At 40.9% G+C, this 25,067-nt stretch overlaps 1 protein-coding gene across 1 annotated transcript in view; it reads right to left on the bottom strand.

Moving 5' to 3' along the window:
• The window catches only part of DNER (delta/notch like EGF repeat containing), a 148,059-nt gene that overhangs the window by 107,800 nt on the left and 15,192 nt on the right, over nt 1-25,067 (bottom strand). The window contains exon 5 of the mRNA XM_015561801.1: nt 8,566-8,711. Coding sequence (XP_015417287.1) covers nt 8,566-8,711 — 146 coding nt within the window. The remainder of the gene's footprint in view (nt 1-8,565; nt 8,712-25,067) is intronic.

Below are 25,067 nucleotides of genomic sequence, written 5' to 3' on the forward strand. Positions count from 1 at the left end.
CCGCCCCCCAGCCCAGGGGTTGTCTCAGTAAACACATGCAATTCTTTGAGGCAGGACCTAATGATCCCATTTTTCATGGAACACCTTTTCTCCTTGAAAGAAGGACTCACAGGCAAACTAGGCTTCTTCGGAATTGGCCATTCAGCAGATACTTTCTCTCAAATGAACCGAGGAAGACTGCCACTTCAAGGAAAACAACCAGTAGTTATTGTTGTCAGAGATAACATTTGAGCTTTAAAAGCCTTAAAGGAGAAATTAGGATTTTGGAAAACTTTTATCTTTCATTATGAGCTTGACAAACGCCCAATACCTAAAGACAATTTTGATGAGATTGGTGGTGATATTAATCACGATGTGATTTTTAGGATTATTATATAATGAAAGGTATCAACATTTGGAAGCTCTGTATAAGTCCATTACTTTCCAAATGACCAATCTGTGATGTTATAAAAACCATTCATCAGTAGGAAATCCAAAATGCAGAACAGACCAATGGATTTTAATGTACCAGAGTACAAGAGATCATTGATATGGTTTCAGATTCCACATTCAATTAAACTTTATGAATCTGCCACTTGTCCAGTTCTCAAGTATTTTCAAGATACTCCATTATCTACAAAGGCTATTAAAACACTTCTCCTCTTTCCAACTGAGAATCTGTACGAGGCTCAATTTTCTTCCTGTACTTCAATCAAAATAACGTTTCACAATAGATCACATATAAAAGCAAAGGTAAAAACCCAGCTCTCTTCTTTGGAGCCAGATATTACAGAGATTTGTAAAAATGAAAATGGTGTCTTACTTCTCACTAAATTCTTTTTTGCTTTGGAAAATATAGTTACTTTTCATAAAGAAGGTGTCATTTTTGATAATATGTGATGGGTTTATTAATTAAAAGCAATAATAAATATTTAATACCTTAGTTTTAATTTAATGTAATAAATATCAGTAGATGGAGCCCAATAACCAAGAGTTCTTTGGGGACCTCAATGATTTTGTAAAATGCAAGGGAGTTCTGAGACCCAAAAAATCAGAAAAGCACTGGGCTAAGTGAAGTCAAACATATTTGCAAATGAAAGGGCAAACACCACATCCACTGGAGGAGTCTTCACATGAGTCTGTAGCTATCAGCAGAGAATAGGGGCCAAGGTCTAGAGGCTGAGGCACAAGGATGGCCAGCAGGGAGCTATGCTGAAAGGGAGGGGAGATCTCTCTAATACCAGGAAGGAACCTGGACTCTGTCTGTCATTAAGACACATTCTGTCCAGTTGGGGGGAAGTTATGCTGGACAATCCCCTAACACACCACAGGTCATTCTGAATTACCTAACACTCCCTCACTGGAAGGATAAGCTGCAAAGGCAGGCTGATTCTTAGAAGCTCAGAGGATGTTACGAAGGAAAAGACAAATACCATCATCAAACTAAAGCTCCAAACTGTCAGACTTCAGGGAGACAGATGAGTCCATTTGTACTTTTTGTTATTACTATTTGCACTTTAAAGCCATATTTGAGGTAACTGTCAAAAACAGAAGTCCATGATGGGGAACATTTAAATGGTTTCTTTCCCCCTACTAATATGAAAGAAATACCTCAAATGGGCATTGACTAGATATTTAATTAGAGGAAGGCTGCAGAAGTTGATGTTTCAGAGGAGATTTGGGCATCAGGTGAAGGTCAAGTTCAATGATTCCGGTGCCAGTGTTTTGACCTTCAACATCTGGAGAGCAGGGAGTCAGGTGGTTTTCCTCCCCTGTTTTTTTTTGGGGGGGGGGAGGGGGGTGAAGGGCCATGCCTGACACATAGTGGTGCTCACAGAACGCTGGGTGAGAGAATGGAAATGTGCAGAAATAAATGACTATCCAAGATGAGGAGTGGCATAAACTCCTTTGGTGTGTGTGAGCAAAGCACCGCGATGCTGTCCGGATCCCTAAAGGGGATGCCCTCCTCAGGCAAAGCCCTTCAGCTTCATTATTCCCAGCAGCTCATGCTAAGTTCACTGAATTATGGACTGAAAAATAGGGCAAAAGGATAAGTATTTTATGGAAAGAAAAGGAAAACAGGCCTGCCAAGTTCCAAGTGATGGTTTTTCTTCTCTCAGACATCATTTAATCAGTGCCTTATTTCCATGTTCTAAAAATTATTCATTGAAATCTCAGAATGATAGTTATCTGTCTTTGATGCAGACTCATGAGTATGTCTCCTCTTTGTAAAGTCTGAGGGATATGATGAACTGGACAGAACTGTGAGAAAAGGGCTCCAAACCTGAGCACCTAGGATACAGTGAGGCCCTTCTTTGATTTTTTGAGGGGCTTCCTCTGCTATCCTCCCACCCCATTTCTTTCTCACAGTGTTATCAGGTCACAGTCTTTTTGCAAGGTCTCTTGAGGGCCCTTATGTTTGCGCTAATGACAATCAAAGGATGAGCTCTGAGAGAAGTGATGGGTGAGAGAATGCGACATCTGTTCCTGCCCTCTGGCACGGTGCTACTGCCTGAGAGAGGTTCGCAGAGGATTCAAACCAACAGGAGGATGGCATCAATGATTCCATTGGTTCCGATTATTCTGACCTATTTCCTCTGGAAACGACAGGGAAGGGACTGGCAGCGTTGCTTAAGGAGGTCCTCAGTGGTGACTGCAGCGTCCTGGGTCACACTGTCTGTGAGAACCTCAGAACAGAGACTATTTTCCATCCGAGACTTTATCAAATGAAATTCACCATGCCCTTCCCATATTTAACTACCAGATAACTCTAATTACATATCAAATTATATATCTAACTCAACACTCGGAGAACTGGTTTCCCATCATATTTTTGTTCTTTTGTTTGTTTTGTTCATTCGGTTCACAGGCACTTTTTCAGCAGCATCCATGCAGACAGCACATGCTATTTGTTACAATGGATGCTGAAGGAAGCAGGCACAGATCACAGGATCAAGGAACTCACCTGCTGAGACTCCCCTGGGAAGCCCAGTGATCCCACATCTGAGGCAGGCCTGTCTCCAGGCTCACAGAACACACCTGCAACCCCTTCCCACAGCCCAGCCTGCATCACCAGCACCCTGTGCCCACAAACTTCCAATTCTGTCTCAAAGGCCATGTCATCTCTGACCAAATGTGTATCTCCTGAGCCTTGGCCAATACCAGGCACATGACAGACAATAACTCTGCAGTGAGTTGAGTACAAATAATAATGGATGTAAAGAAATACAAGCATACATCAATACTCAGGTGTCTCATAAGAAAAATAAAATGCTATGCTGCTCTAAAAAGGAAGGAACTCTCAGAATGGAATTTCTCTATTCTTGGTGGACACATGTAAAAAAAAAAAGAAAAAAAAAGACATAAAAAAAGACAAGCATTTTCAAGGATAGAAAGAAACTGAAACCTTTATGTATTGCTAGTAGGAATGTAATATAGTGCAGCCACTTTGGAAAATAGTTTATAAATTCTTCAAAATACTTAATAAAGAGTTACCACATAAAAAAATAAAAATAAAATGCAACAGGTTTTAGAGGAGGGAGTCTGCACTGGGGATTAGGGACAGCTTCCGGAAGCAAAAAGAGTTTGAGCTGAGACTGAAGTATAGTTAGGAAGGTGGGAGGGCAGGGGCAGAGAGTGGGGGTAGGGTGGTGTGGCAACTAAGGATTTCAGATGGAGGGAACAGCATATGGAAAACTATGGAAAACTGAGAGGAATAGGATGGGGGTGGGAAGGAGGGAGGGAACGCCCCTACAGGGATTGTGAGAGGAGCTCAGGTTGGAAGCTGGAAAGGGTGCTCTTACACACAGCTGAAGCATGCTCCTCTCTCTGCTCTGGGAATGAAATAGAAAATAAACAAACCTCAAAAATGAGAATTTACTTCGAGCCCTAACAAAGAAGCACATGCTTTTGAAACAGTAAAAAGGATTAAGTAGAGGGGAAGGATAGTATCGCCTGCCCAGGCCACATGGGCTGGAGAACAAGGACAGCAGATGTTAACAAGTGATGAATAAAAAACAACTTCAGGGCAGTGATTTATTTCCTATAAACCAAACCCAAGCAGAAGAACTCGGCCATAGGAAGTCTAGGACTTTCTAGAACTTGAGCCTTTGACTTCTAAGAGCAAGGAAGGAGGTAATAGAAGGTCAGGAATCTTCAAGAGCCCAACATGCTAGTGCTTTTTCTCATATGTAGGCCAACCCCTGGAGACAAAATTAAGATACAGGCTCTAAGGGGAATTATCAATGGCTCCCAGCCATGATGTCAGTTCAATTCTCTCTCAAAACACAATCTGAATAGTTAGCTCTAATATCTGATCCAAATAGCCTAACAATGATGGGTTTTTAAGCTAGAGCTAGAGAGATTTCTAAGGAACCTTTTAAGAATGAGGGCCTGACCCCACTTATCTATCAATATAAATCAGAACCAACAAATAAGACGGTTTGGGGATATGTATTGAACCATTATGTCATTTGTCAGCAGTTATCTTTTTTTATCAATTCCACGTGACCTTGAATTTATTAACAGTGAAATCCCTGAATAAAACGATGTTGCATATTTGTGTTACGAAATCAGCAAGAATGGGAAGAGTATAAGCACTATTTCTGAGACCTCTATTTCCAGAATTATGGTCCAAAACCTACTTTTGCATCAGAATCACCATCTGTCTAACAAAAGGCATCATAATCTGAGTGAGTGGCCTGGAATATGACTTTTTGTCAAGGGTCTCAGGCAAATCTAGGCAAAGTAAATTTTAAAACTACTCCTTTAATTCTGTGGGCAAGGAATGCAATTGAGTAGAAAGGGTACAACAATGAATTGGAGAGAAAGTTTTGTGATTGTTAATTTTATATGTCAACTTGGCTGGGCCATGGTGCCTAGATATTTGGTCAAACATTATTCTGGATATTCCTATCAGGGTGTTTTTGAATGATATTTACATTTAAATCAGTGAACTTTGAGTAAAATAGATTGGACTACATAATGAGAGTGGGCCTCTTCCAATCAGTTGAAGGCCTGAATAGAACAAAAGGCTGATCTCCCCCAAAGCAAGAGGGGGTTCTCCTAGCAGTCTTTGGACTTCATCTGTAACATCAGCTCTTCCTTGTCCACCAGTAGACTGACTTTGGACTTGAACTGAAACTCTTTCTTGAGTCTTCAGCCCACTAGCCTCTCCCCAATCAAATTTTGAACTCACTGAGACTCCACAATGAGTGGATCCAGAACGAGCCAGTTCCTTAAAATAAATCATAAATATGTCTCCTATTGCTTCTATTTCTCTGCAAAACCTTGATAATACACATCTCTTGCTCTTAGGAGACAGAGTCCATGGAACCTAACTGAATCTAAAGAAGACTTAAGGCCCACACCAGCAAAGAGGTCTTTGTGACTCTCTGACACACCTTTCAGATAATTAAGGAATCATCAAATAGGCAACAGCCAACCTTGGTGACAAGATACAAAGAGAACCAGTGGCCAACAGTCCAAATATTTCATAAAGAAAAGAAAACATCAGTCAACTGTTATAACAAAAGGAGTTTTTTAAAAGGTAGCTCCCTACCGTGCTATAGTAAAAATTTAAAAAGACCTTCCCAGGATGGGGCCATATCTAAGAACAGCAAGCTTAAACTTTTATCACAAGTCACCCATCAACTCAGAACTGTGAAGTATCCCCAGTATACCTGACAGAAAAGAAATGATCCCCATTACCAAATGAGAGTAGTGTGGAAATAATAGAGTTGCTTTTATTTTTATGGATGATCCAATAAAAAGTTACAAAAATGATTAGCAACAGTAAAGAGTTAAACTACCATAGAGTTCTTTCTATTTTGCATTGAGTTTAAGGTTAGACCGTATAACTTCTAATTTTTGGAAAGAGTAAAAAGAAACAAACTTGATGATAAAAGTCTTGTTAGTCAATGACTAGTAAATTATGACAACAATCACAAGAAGCCACTGAATTCAAGTAGACACAAAAAAGGTGAGCCTCCTTTGCATCCCCACTCCTGCCAATGGTAGTTCAACTCCCCCCATCTTTTTATGAACTATATAGGACTGGCTTCCAGATTGTTCTCTCCAAGAGAACAAAGTGGGTCTATGAATGAACATGGTAATTTCAGCCTAATCATTTGCTTACAGTCACCAGGGATGATTATAGTGGCTCAGATTAGATGACTGCCACAATTTCCTTAAATCCACTGAAGGTACATGTGGGCTTTGACTGAATCAACAACAGCAGAGGCTCCACACTCTAGAAGCCACGTGGTGGACATGGGAGGTGGCAGCAGAGGGAGGAGGTGTCATCTCAGGGAGAGGTAAACAGCTATTCAAAGGAGCTGGTGCCCGTAATGAACGTATTTCCTCTACAGTGATCTGCTAAAATTAGCATGGATTCCTCACTCAGGTTTTTGAGTCATGTTTTCAGTTTTCCAAGTTACCTGCCAGGTGCTAACCACTTCCACAACCTTTTCAATGAGTCAGTTCTAAAGCACCAGGCACAGCCTCTGAGCTAGAGCTTTCATGCCAATGAGACCCAGGTGGGGCCACATGCAGCCAACATGATGCCTCAGGATAACACGGTGAGTACTTTATGAATGAAAAGTTTCCCCAGAAGTATCATCCATTGTAAGAGAAAGCTCACAAGGAATCTGAACCACATTGTCAGTCCTAAATTCTGAGAACAGCCCCTCTGTTCCTGTTTAAGACATTTCTCTTTGCCAATATGATCATTTGAGGGCTTATCAGGCCCCAGAATCATTCACTGGGAATGATAAGAATGAATCTGGGGAAGACCCGTGTGTCCCCCCTTTTCAGCCTCACTGGGGAGCTCTGACATTCTTCCATGGTTTCCATATATTTTCTCAAGTTATTGTACTATAGCCTTGACTCTTGCAGAACATTAGTGTCCTTCCCTTTTCCCCATAAAATAAGTTGATAAATGAAGCTTCCTCTCAAGAAAGAGAAGCACTGGGTCCAAGTTGGCTGAGACAGACAGAAATGGACCCACAGGGAAGGTTCGGTTCAGTAAAGGAAACCTCATGCTCCACCTCCTGGCTTTACCCCAGGCTCTCTCCCCTTCCCCAGGGATTTCATTTGTGACTTTGGTTTACGTCTGTGTTCCTCTTCTAAGATTAAGCAGAAATTATTATTCCACTGCTTTCTTGGGTTCTGACAGCATTCTGCCCCCTCCAGGGGATATCTTACAGAAAAAAAAATGGTATATTTGAGCCATTGCATTACACCTAAAATACATCAAAATCACAGGTTTTCTAAGATGGCATGAGCAATACCTTCCAACATCCCTTTTTTCAGTTACCCCATTCCTTCCACTTATCCAAGTTCCCACCACTGTTACTGAAGGTGCTGGCATTACCACAAGGAGGTGTCACCACAGAAAATTGACCAGTGCTACCCTTAAAATTGGACTAAAACAGCTGTTCTCAACCTGTAGGTCGCAACCCCTTTGGGAGTTGAACGACCCTTTCACAGGGGTTGCCTAAGACCATGGGAAAACACATATATAATTACATATTGTTTCTGTGATTAATCACTATGCTTTAATTATGTTCAATTTGTAACAATGAAAATACATCCTGTATATCAGGTATTTACATTGTGATTCATAACAGTAGCAAAATTACAGTTATGAAGTAGCAATGAAAACAATTTTATGGTTGGGGGTCACCACAACATGAGGAACTGTATTAAAGGGTCGCGGCATTAGGAAGATTGAGAACCACTGGTCTAAAACAACTCACACTCTTTTTCTATTGAGGGAGCCACTTTACTTAACATGAACTCCAGTGTAAATAGGTGTAGAACTGGGGAGAGGTAAGTGGAGGCAAGCATGCCGGACACAGAAACAGTGAGTGCTAAGAGTAGTGGATATGTCCTTGTGGAACAGGCTCCCTTGTAAGGGTTAGGATTAGGGTCTCTCGCTCCTGGTGTTCAGATGGCACCTGGGGTCCATCTGCCATTGCCTTAAGGGAGCCCTAGACTGATGGCAGTTGGCCTCAGTGGCTGCTCTGGTCCTTTTCTGGTCTGACTTCTTTACCCCATCACTAACCAGAAAATGAGGAGAAACTGTACTCAGCCCCTGATGCCTGCCCCTTGACTCCTGCCCTTGAGACCTGAACTACGGGGAACAAGACTCAGGTCCCCCACAATATTGACAATGCTGGTCCACAAAGGTCAAAAATAATGTCAGCCTTCTGGTCCCTGCCTCTTCTCCATCCCTTCTCTTATTTTCACTTCCGTAACTGTTATTAGCACGAGGGAAATGCAAAGTCTAAGGAGGGAATTCTGTAATAACTGGGAAATAAATGACTCTGTGCTTACCTTTCCTTCCTTCCATTTCTCTTGATTCTGCTACTAGGTATGTTGACGACTTCTCACAAAAACTCTGGTTCTACCAAAGCAAGAAGGGCTAGCACTGCACAAACTCATTGTAATTACTTTAGAAATCATATGGAGATTTATATCTCTGTGTGTTGCATACTGGCATATAATTGAAACCAGAAATGTGGGAGGCTTCTTAAAATACATTTATATCAATATATGTTTTCCAGGCTACTGGCGTCCCCTTACCTCTGCCGGCTTCGTGGTGCAGGCCCCTTTTCCTGAGCACTCCAAGTCATGCGCACGGCTCTCCGCTGGAGCACAGGTGCTGGTCTTCACCACCAGGGTCAAGCGCAAAGCCGCGATGGATTTAGTCACAGAATCATTCACAAAACCTAAAAGGAAATGGGACAAGAGGAAATGTGAATTTTACCAACATTCTTTTTACAAGACTCTGAATTTATTTTAGGCAGCATTCAAGTCTGGCCAAGAAAATGAAATGCGTTAAGTTAGGGCCCCGTGGTCGGCAAACTGCGGCTTGCGAGCCACATGCAGCTTTTCGGCCCCTTGAGTGTGGCTCTTCATAATCCTTAGGAGTACCCTAATTAAGTTAATAACAATGCACCTACCTATATAGTTTAAAAAATTTGGCTCTCAAAAGAAATTTCAATTGTTGTACTGTTGATATTTGGCTCTGTTGACTAATGAGTTTACCGACCACTGAATTAGGCAAAAGAATAAAGCACACATAGTAGCCTCATGCCTTTCAGATAGCCACTCCCCCATGAGAAACATCCAAGGCCAACGAAAAGGAGCGACTGCCACTTCGGTCATCCCTTAGACCCGTTGCTCTGCTCCTGCCCTTGCCCACGGCTGCTCTAGACAGTCATGCCTCTCTGAGCCCCAAAGTTCTCATGTGTTAAGTAAGGATAATGGACCCAAAGTAGGGTGACTATAGAATTTATGATCAAAACTGGGGCTCTTCTCAGATCAAAACAGGGTGCTTTTGAGATTACAATTGGACACAGGAATGAAGTGAGAGGACAGTCTCCTGCTCCTCCTGTCCTGAGGAACATCCAGAGACCAGGAACCTGCAAAGTGCAGTCTTACATTAATGCAAGAGATCATTTTAACAGGCAGAAGATGGGTGCAAAACAGAGCAGAAGACTGAATCCAACTCACAAGTGTCAAGGTTATGATGGGAAATGAATGCAAGTCAGAGTGGAGTGGAGACACACCTCAACTCCTAGTTTGGAATTAGGAGGCCAGTGTCTCTTGGTGTGTTGGTAAAGGCTGGTGCTGCAGGCCTGACTCAGGGTGGCATTTTACATCCACAGAGACTAGTTGCTTTCTTCCTAAGATTTCCTATTGAGGACTTTATGGTAAACTGGCTTTAGGGCAGAAGAAACAGGATGGTTTATGCAAAGGCACCTCCTCTGTAGAGTTTTCTACTTCCTCCATCAGGGCCCCGCACTAGATAGATACCTCACACCTCCTCCCAGCCACCTTCTCACGGCCTGCTTGCCTCTACTCTTTAAACACTTCCATGAAGCCCCCTTTGTCTGGCCTACTCATCTTTCTTCCAACTCCTAGCTCAGATCTCACCTTATTCATGAGCTTCTCCTCAATATCCCAGCCCCTTCTGAGCTCAACCCATCCATCTCAAGTACATACTATCACGTACATGTCCCTGATTAGTTTATGTTTTGGGTGGTTCCTTGTTATACCACCTTTACCAAATCTTCCTGATGGCTAGGGACAAGTCAGAGAGGTGGCAAGCAGGAAGTCAGGATACGGGTGTACACAGGATGTCCCAAAAACATGTATGCATACTTTAACAGATCAACTGATGTTTCCTTTCAGCCAGAGTAAGCTTTGAACAAAAGAAATTCATCCTAAAATGCTTTTGGATTTTAGGGGGGGACACAAGGTATCCCCAAAATTTTGTATACACTTAAACAGCTGATAACTCATTTAATTTTCGCTCCTTTTCAGATTTAACTTATTTGAAATAATAGGTGAAGCCATACTAAGTTTGAACAAAGGAAATTTATTCATTAGACTTTTTATGGGGATACATGAAAGATAAAGTTTATGGTACAAAACCAGCAACAGTTGACTAACTGAGGGCGCACAAATACTGAACAAAGTGATTCTTGATGTTTGCAATTTCATTGCTTTGGTCCAGTGCCTGGACCATAACAGTCATCAGTTTGAAAACAGGCATTGATAAAAATAAATTATTCATTCTATAGATTCTTTTAAATTTTGAAAATGAACTGTATGTTAATAAACACTGACTTTATAATCATTTCAAGTGTGTATACATTATTGGGGGATACCCTATATATGAGAGATAGCAAAGGCAATTCCTGAAGAGGAGTTTCCAGAATGTCCTGTCATCTAACATGAAGAACAGCAATTATTTGAATGCATAGATCCGTTTCCTAAGGAAATACTTGCTTATTCATTTGTGATTAGCCTTGATAGGGACACAGAGCCTGGAACACTGTTGGGATGCTACCAGAGTTCTTATTCGAAAAGATATTTTTACACATAAAATAATAGAGGTCAATCAGATATCGGTAATTATAAAGGTGTTTTTCATACCCTTGCTATTATGATTGAAATCTACATCATCTGTCTACTTTCTAAGCATTTAGACCACATAATGCTTTGTAATTCTGTTGAAGAGACCTCCCTCCAAAGATTATTTTTTAAATTCTATTCAGCTATTAAATGTACTTAGCTGGTAGAAATTCAAATGAATGCACAGTTAAAAATATACATGGTGTAGTTTTCTAGATAATTTGCTTCCATTATCTCAATGACCATTTACTGAGCTCCTATCTATAAACCAGGGGCCATATTAAATGCTAAGGTTACAAAGATGAGTCACCCCCGGTTTCTGCCATACCAACGTTCAGTGCAGAGTAGCGGGCCTTTGATTGTTTTGAAAGCAGAAGCTACATAATTTTGCAGGGGCTTTTTCCAAGTACATGTTTCTGGGCTCCAACACAAATGATTCAGAATCAATAGTCTAGGATGGGCCCCTGGCAGGCATGTTTTCTGAAAAAGACTTCCTAAATAGTTCTGACACATGCTTCCAGTTAAGAACGACTGGTCTGGCAGAAAAGCTAATCTAAATCATGCAAGTAATATTATTATTAAGGTAACAACCACCCTGAATCAGAGGCATGTAGGTGAGCCCATGAAAGCACATTTTATTCATCTATTTTTGAAAGTTCTGCTAACTCTGATTATTTTGACAGAATTGATATTCCCTCTTCTTCACAGGTCTCAGAAGTTCTTGGACACAACTCTGATAAAGGTTCCTATATAAGCTTTATTTGCTTAATAAAACTGTGAGTATTTTGGCCCTAAAGTCTCTTAGGGCCAAAATTGATTAAAGAAATCAATCTTTGCAATAGTGTGTCACACACTCCTATGTAATTCCTAATTATGTCACTTCATCTCCCAAAGGGAGTCAACAGAATAAGCATGCTATTTTTGGCAATATACTGCCCACGCGATGAGATCAGCGCCTGGTGGCTCCTTCCAGGTCAGAGTATAATTTCAGTAAGTTGTTCGCACCTCTCTTTGACCATGTCCAAGGGAAAAGGCTTGGACTTCCTCATCGTGAAAAGTAATACTGTCCAATTTAACTTTCATCAACCTGCAGCTAGGGTAGGGAGTCAAGTAGCCCCTGGGAAATGCCTCATGCCAAAATCAGGAGCTGTGCCCTCTACAAAGGGACAGCAGGAAAAATCAGAGTGAAAAAGAATTCATCTTTTACAAAAGAAGTTCTTTGAGGCTGGATTCGTGGTCATTTGAGAGTTGTTGAAAGTCAGTGTGATTTTTTTTTTTTTGGACACAGTACTCATACTGATGGACACTTCTAACACAATTATAAGAAATGCAAAGCAAATGGTCATGATTTCTTTCTTCTTTAATGGTGTGATATCAATATGCACAACATAATTCCTGATCCAGGAGTGGAGAGAAAAGCTTCCTCACCCTCCACTGGAGTCTCTGAGATGACACTCTGGTTCTGTCTGCAGAGACATTTTAGAGTGGGCTTTGGCAACGCCTGCATTCTCTATAGTCTTTTCAAAATCCAAGGCACTGACGTTACACAGGCTATGAATTTGCTCCAACTATGACTTTATTTAAGTTAAAAGCAAGAAGGGGAAATAAAAGAAGGAGATTTATAAAAGAAAGGAGAGAAAAGAGGAAAGAGAGAAGGGGGGAAGGAAGACTAGGCCGAGAAAAGGAAAAAGAAAACCAAATCACAGGTTAAAAACTGCATGAAACGAAGGAAAGGAAATGCTAACACAGAAAACAAGTGAAGCAAAAGTGGAAAAAGAAAATGAAGGCTTTCCATCAAATGCTTCAGGGACTCTTATACCTTTTATCAAAAGGAGATTTTATCTTCTTCTCATTTTCTGGGCCTTATAGTCCTCATTGCAACCACACCAAATGTAAAATTAGAGTTCTTTGAAAGTCATTATGAATAAACATTTATTTAAATCATAATTGTGCACAGTTAAAGTCTATGATTCTGATTATGAGACTGATATATGTACTGAGTCACCCTAAGTGGAGAGACCATGCTTTCCATGGGGTGAGGTGGGGAAAAGTATAGGATGGAGGGAGAGTTGACCTCATTCATTCAACATTCAGCTGTTGTTTATTGGGCTCCAAGCAGGAGGCAGATTTTAGGTTGAACACTGAAAGCTGAGAAAGTGCCAAGGAAAGAGCTGAGGAGGTCAGCGTGTCAGATGGATGAGGACATCAGTGTGTCAATGGCCAGCATCTTGATGAGGATAGAGAGGCAGAGAAACCTGATCACAGGGGGGTCTCATGAACCTTAGCAAAGATTTGGATTCCATGCCAAGTGCAATGGAAATCCACTGAAGGGTTTTAAACAGGGGAATAAGACATGACTTATGCTTTTTCAAAGATCACATTCTGGAGGAAGAACCAAGAAAACTTTTGTATGTGGGATAGGAGAGAAAGGAAGAAATCACACATAGATAGTATAAACAACTTTGGGGGGGATGGAGGGGGTAGGCATGTGAATCAAAGTTTCCATTGTGAACATATCCAATTTGAGACACTGATGAGACCTCTCCTGAAATGGAGCAGTCAAGTTGGTGGACGGATGTAGGACAGGTGTAGTTATAAATGTTAGGGCAGATGCTTTAAATTTGGGTCTCATCTAAATATAGAGGTCTTAAATCAATGGGACACAGAGAGTGAACTTAGGGAGAGGAGAGAGAGAGAAAAAACAGGGCCCAGAAACAAGCTTTACCAGCCAACATAAACTTAGGTTTGCATAGTTATCAGCCCTTACAGGATTATACTAGAAAAAAATAGCTACAACAGAAATGCCTATATGATTTTTCCATTGTGGGATTGATAAGGAAAGATAAGACTTCTACATCATGAAGAACAAAGAACTACAAGTGGGAGGCTGGGGGCCATGCAAAGAAAAAGTCTCCAAGACTCCATACAGTTCAACTCAAACTTCAGAAGGAACAAAAGAGAAGAGGGAGGGATAGAGGAGGGAAGATATGGCTTGGGAGACCCCTTCTACTTGCTACACAACTGGGTGATTTCCCTAATGAGTTTTAAAACTGTAATGAAGGCAAAGTTTCTCCAAAGGTTATCCAGGAATCCGTTAACACTCTGGAGTAACTGGTTATGAGGACAAATAAAAGTTGGGTTTCCTTCTCCCTACTCTCAATCCTTCTCTCCTCTGCCCCCCCTCCCCTAACTCACACACAAAGACTCTGCCTGGTCCGCACCCCACACTGTGCTCATTAACACAATAATAAAATGTTCTGCCATCATTACAGTCCTTTTAAAACAGTGACTTGGCCAAACTCACCTCCCTTGGGGCCAATGAGAAGCTGAGAGCCCTGAGAGGGGTCCAGTCATTATCTCTGGAATGCAGTGGTGTGGTCATACATCAGTTAGAGCAGAGATGGCTGGCTCCAGGCCATTAACTGTTGATTTTACCACTTGTCTTCTTTAATATTAACACTAAAGAGTCTTAAATGGACTCTGTCGTTACTACCTCATTGGGATTAATAGCAAATGAGATTTGCATTTCTCACCTCAGTGGTTTGGCTAAAGACCATTTTCTTTCCTGTTAAAGGAAAGTATACATGCAAAATAAAAATTCTGGCTGTAAATACTTGAGCAGTAGGTATTGGAAACAGACTGCCTAGTCTTCCTATTAGGACTGGCGAGTCATCTGGCACAAACCTATAACCTATAAAAACTGTCCATAGTTGGGGTAGTCCCATGGCTGGCATGAGATAGGCATGAGAAGTGTGAAACATCACAGATTCCAGATCCCATTGGAAGGCACAATCCCTTCCCCATGCCCACTGTTTAGAAGGTAGGATGGAGGTTAGTGGAAAGCTTAATAAGTTGGTCAGATCCCTGTGGATTTGTGACTCAATACTTGTGGTTTGGGGAACAAAACTTGAGAAATAAATCATCTTTTGACAATGCCAAGCCAGAGACAAAAACAAAACAAAACACAGAAACAACCTTGAGGCAGGGAGCAAGCCTGAATGTAGACAAGTTCAGGGCAACATGATATAAAATGAGGCTTACTAATGCACCCCCACTTTGTAAAGAACACAGCTATTCCCACAGTGCACATATGCAGAATGCTGGCAGATCAGGAGTTAAGGAGAAAAAGTAAATGAACACTAAAAAAGCTGTCACTACACCAGGTACTAACGAACAATGCCTCATTTGCTGAAGAACGTGCCTGGCCACACCAACCCTCCAGGATCTCATTCACAGTCTTTTTACTTTTTCTAACGAATCTTTCTTAAATTTCCATATAAAAGCTGGATTTTGTTGTTGCTTGCTTGCTTGCTTTTAAGTTGTGATGCTTAAGGTAGTAAATTGCTTTTTACAAAATTTTCTCATACAGAATATCTCATTTCCTGGGACATTTGGCTAAGGTATGGCCAATGATGCTTTTGAATTGGAAGACACAATGGCACATAACAGCAACAGTGCAGATGCCTCTCCAATGTCACTCAGCTAAGTCACGGGTAGGTTACGCCTAGCCAAGTGACTGAAAAGTGCACGTTCAGTACAGTTCAGCCTTGAACAACATGGATTTGACCTGCATGGGTCCACTTACATACAGATATTTTTCAATAAATAGAGAGCTGGCCCTCTGTATCCCTGGGTTTCACATCCACAGTTGGGACTCTCTGGATGTGGAAGGCCAACTGTATGCATTGTTCTATGCCATTTTATATAAGGGACTTGAACTTCCTTGGATTTTTATCTCTATGGGGTTTCCTAGAACTAATCCCCCATGAATACCGAGAAACAACCAAAGTTTTAGGGAAGTCAAAAGTTATACACAGGTTTTTGACTACATGGAATCAGCATCCGTACCCCTCACATTGTTCATGGGTCAATATCATTTTCTCTAAGTAAAAAGAAATTGTAAAGACAGTGGTAAGATATTATAAAAGAAATATAATCCACTTGCTATCACCTGACTATAGATTGATTTTTTTTTCTCAACAAATCTTGCTGTCAGATATAGCAACACCTAAAAACTACTTTCCACTTTTAGCATCTCAGCATCATCCTCTGTCTATTCACCCTGCAGGGAAACTGCAAATTCTATATCAAAACAGAGGCTTAAAATGAATTTAAAAGTTTAGATTGAGAGTTCTAAGGCTGACATTCTATACATTTCCAAAAGAAGTATCTATTCCCACAGTAAATAGTTGCTAGCACAGAGTGCAGTGGTTTTGTTTAATTATTTTGTTTATTATTTTATTGTTTTAATTTATTTTTCAATTAGTTTACATTCACTATTATTTTGTATTAGGGAATATAGTCAATAATATTGTAATAACTATGTATGGCATCAGGTGGGTATGAGATATATCAGAAGGAACATTTTATAAAGTATGATTGTCTAGTCACTATGTTGTACACCTGAAGCTAATATTTTAGTTTAATTTTTTTCAAGGTGTTCACTCTACCACACTCCGTCTCCATTAATATTAGACTGCATTACTGATCCTAAGTAAGATTTGAGTATTTGAATGTGGGAGTAACTGCTAGTTGGTATCTATTCTTCCCATATCCCTTAATAATAATAGAATTGGGAGTTTTTGATGGGGATGGGGGCACCAGTGAAAGAGCACACCTCTTTTCAGGGCCTTGGTGCCAGGATGAATGGCACTGTGAACATTTAAGAAGATGAAGCATGAGCCCCCCCACACTCACACTGGCTCACGTGCCACAGTGAATGGTGACAGCCAAGGCAGCCTTCTAGAGTCTGTGTGTGGAGGACGTGGAGCTGCCCACTTCATCCTGGACCAGCTCCCTTGAGACTGTAACATGAGACATAAATTAACCTGGAACTTGTTTGAGGTCTCTCTATGACGCAGCTTACACTGCACACTAACCAACACAGGCCTGCAGAAGATTCATATAAAACTCCTCCTCCTATGCCACATCCCCCTCTGCCACCTGACTCGAAGGAATCATCATCTAGTAAGTTACTGCTTAGTGTCCCAAAGTCACAAAATACTAACTCCATCATTTCCCCCTCTCCTTTCTCTTCCTTAGGGACACAAACACTCCTTTAATAGCAGCCATCATCACCATAATCATTATCATCACTACCATCACCCCATTATCATAACCCCTGTCATCACCACCATCATCATGATTAACACCATCATTGCCCCACCACCATTATCACTCCCATCCTCATCACCACTATATCATCATCATCAGCAGCAGCAGCACCTCCATCTTCAACATCACTGTTATCATCGCCACCACCACCATCACCCCATTATCATAACCCCTGTCATCACCACCATCATCATGATTAACACCATCATCACCCCACCACCACTCTCATCACTCCCATCCTCATCACCACTATCATCACCACCACTACTATATCATCCTCATCAGCACCCCCATCATCACCATCACCCACATCATCACCACCACCACAGCCATCAACATCATCATGATCACCACCATCATCTCCACTGTCATCACCATCATTATCATCACTAACATCAACATAAAAAGCCAACACCTGTTTAAAGTGGAACATAACTGGATCTTACACTGGTGTAGGTCCAAGGAAAAGGCTCTGGAAGTACGTCCGTCCCCTGAGAAAAATGCAGTGCTGGTATGCAAGCAAGGAGGTCATTTAAAGAGTCCTCTAACTCAGCCCCTCTCCTGTCAAGCCTCTGCAAAGGAATTTTTTTTAAATTATTGCTACTTTTTAAAATTATTGCTAGAATTTAAAAATAATGTTCAAACAGCGTGATGATTATCAGAAGGGGATGGGGAGACGTGAAGGAGAACATAGGGGGGATAAATGGTGAGAAAAGGAGACGACTTAGGGTGGTGAGCACACAATACAGTGTACAGATGATGTGGAATTGTGCACCTGAAACCTGTGTAATTTTGTTAACCAGTGTCACCCTAATAAATTCAATAAAAGGTTAAAAATAATGTCCAAATAAAATTACACCATGCATTCATAATAGTATAACTCTTATTATCTGCCACTTTGAACAATTCATGATTAGTTTCTACTTTAAAAAATGAGGCTCTAGGCTTCACTTAAAGTTATAAAATGTGTGTGTGTGTGTGTGTGTGTGTGTAAATAAATGAGGTATAATGACAATTCATACAATTAAAAGACATTTTTAAAACATATAACAAGCAGTTAACGCAAGAGGCACTGGCCCATATAATGCAATACAAATGGCTTAGTGGTATAAAAATATTCATTTATAAAATCCCTTTTTTAGATAAAACTTACAACTAGGTCTGTCAAATCTCTCTATATGCCTATTTCTGACCTTAGGTAATCTCCTTTTAGAAAAAAAGAAGACCTTTCTCATTGCTTATGAAAACTACATCCTAATTGGACATATTTTTTAATGCCAGCTCCCATCAGTAGAACATGAAAATTAATTTGCACTTTCCTTTGAAATTTTGTTGGCTCACTATTAGTGGAAATTCTTCATTTATTTAATCTCATTTTCAATGTCTACTTGTCACCTTTTCGTAATCAGTTGGAATTGCATCACTTGATCTTCCATTAGTACATTTTCGACTCATCAAGTACTAGTCAATCAATTGCGAAATTCCTGTAGAATTCAAATACAAGTGCCCGCCACTTCCAGTCCTTAATACTCAATGAATGCATCCTGATTAATGGCATTACTATGAATGCAAAATAATTCATCATTTCTCTGTGTTGATGTGAGGGTAATGGGAGATTATAAAAGCACAGCTAATTGGGCTATGGATGACTTTATAAACATTAGGCAGTCAGAGAATTGGGCTTTCTGAGGAGCTAACATGAAAAGCTGTTGATTAACATGTTTACCTTCCTGACTGTTGCAAGCATTGTGAAAATGATTTGTCAATTGCCTTTGTTCTGTGACATCTCTTTGTTTCAAAATCTCACATTTAAGTGGCCACCGACAAGACTGTCTGGTAACTTCAAGGTCATATGAAAGACGTTGCCTGAATTTACAAGTGTTTGCTGAGGTTTCTAATTTGAGATGCATGTGCTTCTTCAATTATGCATAACACCTTTCTTTTTCAGAGCAGGTATTTATGGCACTAAAAATAGAAGCAGCCAATGCACTGCAATGAATCCCCAGGGGTGCGCCATGATTGGAGAGAGAACAATTGGGAGGTGTGGGGAGGTGGACTGGGATTCAGCCTGATTGGTCAGGCTATTTCTAGCTCATATTAGCATTCTCATCACTAGCGCAGTCATACTCTGGGCCTCAGTCCTCAAGATGCTCAGGGGCAGCCTTACCTATCTGCTCCACTTTCTGGAGCTTCAGAAAAGACCCAACCACTCAGCCCCTCTCCGATCTGACTCACAAATGCCTAGAAATTGGCAGAGAGTCAGAATTACCTATAGTTTACATCATAAACTGCTATATAGGCTCTAACCTCACCCAGTGAATCTGAATCTCTGGGGGTGTGACCACCAACACCGGTGGGTTCACCAATGCCCTAGGTGTGTGACAGCCAGGCAGAGAAGAAGCTGTAAGGATTACTTCTTTTCTGCCAAGTTAAAATGCATATGTTTCTGAAGGGACCTGACATGGGAGAAATATGTTTGTCAGCTCCTTCCCCTCAATAGCTCCCCATTGCTACCAGAATCTTAATGTGGCCTCCACAGCCAGGCAGGACCAGCCCAGGCTACTTCCCCACCACAACCACCTCTCCATCTCTCTCGCCCTTGTTTTAGTTCCTCCAATATTATGACATTGTGTGAACTGTCTAGCCACAGGGCCTTTGCACATGCAGTTCTAGCCTTCTGCCTGTAAGGGTTTCATTATTCCCTAGTTAATATCTCAGCCTAATCATCTTTCTTCAAGATAGTGATCTCCCCTGCCCCAAGGATATGTCAGGTTTTTATTATCAACTACATCATAGCACAGTGTGCTTATCACAGTTGTAGTTTTCTATTTATTTGCAGAATTATTTATTACTTATCAACCTACTAAAACATAAGATTCATGAAGGCAAAGATTTTGTTTAATTTTGTTATTGCTCTATGGTTAGCACCAAGCAGGTGCCTGGCTCACAGTAGGTGCTCAATAAATTTTTTGGGGGGGTGGGGGAGGGAAAGCAAGTGACCTGCATGTGGTACCAGCAAATATGAGGGAACAGGAAGGACAAGGTAGCATAAAAGAAAGCTGGTGGTGACAGGAACAAACTTCCCTGGCCTTCTGCTCAAGCTAACAGCCTTGGTGGAGCACAGAGCAGCTTCAACCTCAGTCAGGAGCTTCCCTGAGCACAGAGACCCAAAGCAACTTCGGTGGCAAGCCTCATTATAAACCATGCCCTTCCCCAGGCCACGAACAACACCGCCAGTGCTGCTTCCAGGGCTTATCAAGAAAGAATGAATTACAGATTGTCCCTGTTCCCAATCCATTCCCTCCCCAAATTAAATTCTTTAATTCAGTTGGCTGTCAGCTCAGTGGGGTGAGAGGGTTTCCTTTATCTGACCAAGACAGATTTCATTTATGCTCCAGTCTTTACGAAAGTCCTGGGACCGCTATCTGATCGTCGATTCTTTCTGTAATAGTCAATGTAGCAAATTAAAAATTCTATCTGACTCCCTTGCAACCTTTATGGTCCTAAACCCGATGTGACATTGCTTGAACAGGCTGCCTTACTATGGAAAATCTAATGGGAATCTCTGTGTGTAAGGCAGAGGTCCAAAACCAAAACTAAAGGAACTTTTGTTCACATTGAAACAAAGAAAAAAATTATCAACCACTTCAAGTGCTCTTGGTCTTCCCAGCTTCCATCTCTAGTGCTCACTGCAGGCCACTGCCTTGGTTCAAGGGCTGTTTGCCCTCCACCCCCAGAGAGGGTGCTGGCTCCCCAGGATGAAATGCAAACTTTGGAATTAGGCTTGTTTGTAAAAGCCAATCACACTTTAATATTTGAAATTAACTGTTTTTTAAAATACAACTGTCACATTATTACAAAATTAATTTGTGAATTTGCTGATTGTTTTTTATTTATGAACTAATGGCTCAGTGCACAGATTCATGCACATTGAAAGGAAATTAATTAGAAGAAATCGCTATCTGCCCTTTCTCTATAATAGAAGTGTCAGAGATGAAAGAAAATTAGTAAAATGTATATGGAAATAATATATAAATTGATTAAAAAACAATAACAACATGATATAACAACAAAAACATGACATAAAAAAGCAAAAACATGATATAAAAACAACATTGATAAAAACAATGACTGATAAATTGATTAAACTTATTCTAACACTGAGGCCAGTGTCAGATGGGGACAAATCAATTCTTGGAATCAGCAACCTCTCCTCCACAGATTCTGTTAATACTTCAGCTTCGATTATGTTAGGTCATAATCTTTTAATAATAAATCTAGTACCATTACAAAGACCCCATTTACTATTAAGATTTCTCAGTAGCATGATGATTGCACCCACTTTCAATTCTAATTTATGACACGGCATTCCCAAAGGAGTAATACTTTTATGAAATTTGATGGGAAAATTTTCCTTTTTGGCTTCATCCGTTGAATCCAGTATTATTGTCGATTATACTGTCATCTCTGAGTCTTAATGCAATATCTGTTCCCCAGCCTTTTTTCACCATGTGGGAAAAGAATAGGATACGTCATTGCATCTAATGTAGGAAAGAGATACTGATTTGTTTCATTTTAGTGGCGTTTGGATTATTGGGATCTGGTTTACAATGAATGAGCAAGTCTCTTTCAAAAGGAGGTCCTCCATCTTCGTTTCTGAATATGACGGCAACTTTGGTTACACGGGGATAATTATATCTACCCGGATCACTATTATGATCATATTTAATTGCCATTGTTACTTCCGTGGGATGCCACCTTCTTCTTTCAGCTTCAGAATGTCAACAAAAACAACCAAATTCATGATCAACAATGACAGGTAGAAACACATGCATGCGATTGGCGAGAGGGAGAGGGAGAGGGAGAGAGAGAAAGGGAGAGAGAGAGAGAGAGAGAGAGAGAGAGAGAGAGTAAATATCAACACGAAGCACATTATTATTGTAGGTCATGCAGGGAGAACAAAGGGTATTTACTACACTTGATCTTAGCCAAAAGGCCGAGAAGCGATGACAAAGGATATTTAACTGCAACAGTGTTTGACTATATTCTGCGCAGTGAGAAAGCCTGAAGTCATTTTCAAGGTCCACCATTTCTTACTTTTCAGGCAGGTCAAGTTTCTACCCTTTCTAAATCTGTTCTCCAGCTAATGAAAACAGGATTCCACTGAGTATCCTATCTATCTACTCCAGGGCTTCTGTGAGGATCAAATAAGATGAGGCACGGGAAAACGCTTCACAGACATTTGGCTACAGTGCAAAGTGTTTCCAACTGAGGCTAGCGGTCGCTAGTGAGAGGAAGCCAGGTGCTGATTTCCCCAACCCCTTCTCTACCTGCTCCTTCTCTCCTGACAGGTTCTTTCTTCCCAGCAGCATCAAGTCTAACCTTCATGTAGACGACTTCAACTCTCAATCTCCAGCTATAGCCTCCCTCCCGAATGAGGTCCAGCTCTTCATGGACGTCTGAGTGCCCCCACCCTTGTCACATACAGCTGTTCTTTCCAACTCAGTATATTCCTGTTAATAATACTTCCCAACTTGAATCCCTGATATCAGTCACTTTTGACTCTGCCTTCTATTTCCCTGACATTAAATCATGTCTGGAAAAGCTACCTTCACAGTAGGACCCATTGTCCTGCTTTCTGCAGCCACTCCCAGTTGATTTTTTACAATATATTTTTATTGATTTCAGAGAGAAAGGGAGAAAAAGAGAGATGAAACATCAATGATGAGAGAGGATCATTGATCAGCTGCCTCCTGCATGCCCCCTACTGGGGATCAAGCCCACAACCCCGGCATGTGCCCTAACCAGGAATCGAACTGTGATCTCCTGGTTCATAGGTTGATGTTCAACCACTGAGCCATGCCGACTGGGCTCTCCCAGTTGATTTTGACCCTTGGTTTTCACCACCAAAAGCTACTCCACAGTTTTCACCATATTATAAATTACTGTCATGACCGCCTTCTAGTTAAACCCCTTCACACAGTACATAACCCCCTTTACAGCCTAGCTCCTACCTCCTGTCTTTTTCTAATTTCCCATGGCTTATTTACTGTAATCTACTGCTCCAGCCAAATTGCTCTATTATTTGGAAACACGTGCACTCTCCCTCCTACATCATTGCTCTTACCACTGCTCTCGTCCTGTATGCCTTCCCTCTCATACCTAGTCTTCAATTCAAGGCCAAGTTCAGGGTATACCTCAAGTCTAAAGCCTCAACTTTCCCCTTGGTGATTATTCTTCTCTTCTGAATTCATAGAGCCCTTAAATTAACTGTATAGTTCATCTGATACTTAATATACGCTCCTTTATCTTCTCATTTACCATCTCATGTGCAACATCATCTCCAAATTATATCTAACAAGAGAAACAATTATTTATTATAGGAATGTGTACTATCTTCCTCTTATTTCAGCTTCGAAGGGAAGTTCCCAGGCAAGTTCTTTGTAGTGGAGAACCCAGGTAATGGACAAGACAGAGAGAAAAACTGAAAACAAACAACAGAGGGGCTACACTGATATACCAACTAATGAGCTGAAAGAGCAGTAAGAGAAAGGAAGAAAACGCCTTGAAGGCTGTTGGGCTGAGATTTGGGGGAGGAGGTGATGACAGTGGAAGAGAGAATTTCCCAAAGTGCCAAGCACATAGTTTCTTAATACTAGTGAGGAGGAGGTAAGATTGACAAGACTTTAAGGCATAATAGGAATGCATCTATCCCACGCTTATTCATGTTCCCTCAAAAAGATGAATAAAGATTTCAAGAGTGTTAATTCATTATTTGGCTACTAGACTGTATTTATTTAAATGTGACTTCATGAACAAGACAGTCGTGGGACATGATTTATTTCAGTTACATAATGAGTATTTCCTGTCTGCCTGAAGGTGGAGATCTCTCAAAGCCAGGACTTTTGACCTTTTATTCCTTTGTGTCCCTACTACTTAGCCTAGTGTCCTAAACAGAGTCATTCATCAATAAATGTTTATTGATAATAAACAGGGATGTAGAGAGATGACCAAGAGCTTATTTTATTAACATGGTAGCATTCCAGAGGCTGTCATTTGTTATTAGGGATGTAGCCAAACAGTCTTTGTCAGTATATTTATTTAAGGATATTTCCATTTGTCTACCAAGCAAATATCACTTTTGCAGGTCAAACTCACAATTACAGCATTAAAACAGGACAGCCAGGAGAGTGTCACTGGTTAAGGGAGCATGTGAATACCAAAAATATCCTGGCATTCAAATCCAAAATGTCAGAGAAAGCATCAGAGAGGAGAAGGCAAGAGAGTCTTTTTGAAATGCAATCCTAATTATTTATATTCTTCACCCAAAACCGTAATTTCTTCCTGATGACATGCCCTACTTTGGTCCAGTTACTTGCTGCTTTGAGTTTTTTACCCAAAATCTTTAAGAAAAGCAATCACAACTACCAAGACTTTGCATCAAAATCAAATGTTCATCTCGAAAGCCTCCCTGATAGGTTACCAAAAAACTCATCCATTCTGGAAAATCCTTTGCCCCATCCTCCTGGAATATATCTGACCCCATAAAAAGTCTCTGATAAATGCAACTTAAATATCTACCTTCAGGATATTGAAGTGGGGAAACAAAAGGATCTATGAGAAGGAGGGGTTGTCTCTAGAACACAAATGTTCTTTGCAGAACATTAAGTGGGAGACATGTCCTTAAAGCATGACCAACCTTGGGGACCTTGAGAGCAACAGACACTTGCCCATATGCCACCCTCTCTCACCATTTTACAATTGTGCTGATGTGCAAAATGCAATGATATAATAAACCGTTCTATTCACCAGGACTCTAAATGCCATAGTGTGATGCAACCACTTTAAATATCTTTTGTTTAAAGAGACTTGGCCGTAGCCGGTTTGGCTCAGTGGATAGATCGCCGGTCTGTGGACTAAAGGATCCCAGGTTCGATTCTGGTCTAGGGCATATAACTTGGTTGCAGGCACATCCCCAGTCGGGGGTGTGCAGGAGGCAGGTGATTGATGTTTCTCTCTCATCAATGTTTCTAACTCTCTATTCCTCT

This window comes from Myotis davidii, unplaced genomic scaffold (genome assembly GCF_000327345.1).
Source record: "Myotis davidii unplaced genomic scaffold, ASM32734v1 scaffold370, whole genome shotgun sequence".
NCBI classification, from domain to species: Eukaryota; Metazoa; Chordata; class Mammalia; order Chiroptera; family Vespertilionidae; genus Myotis; species Myotis davidii.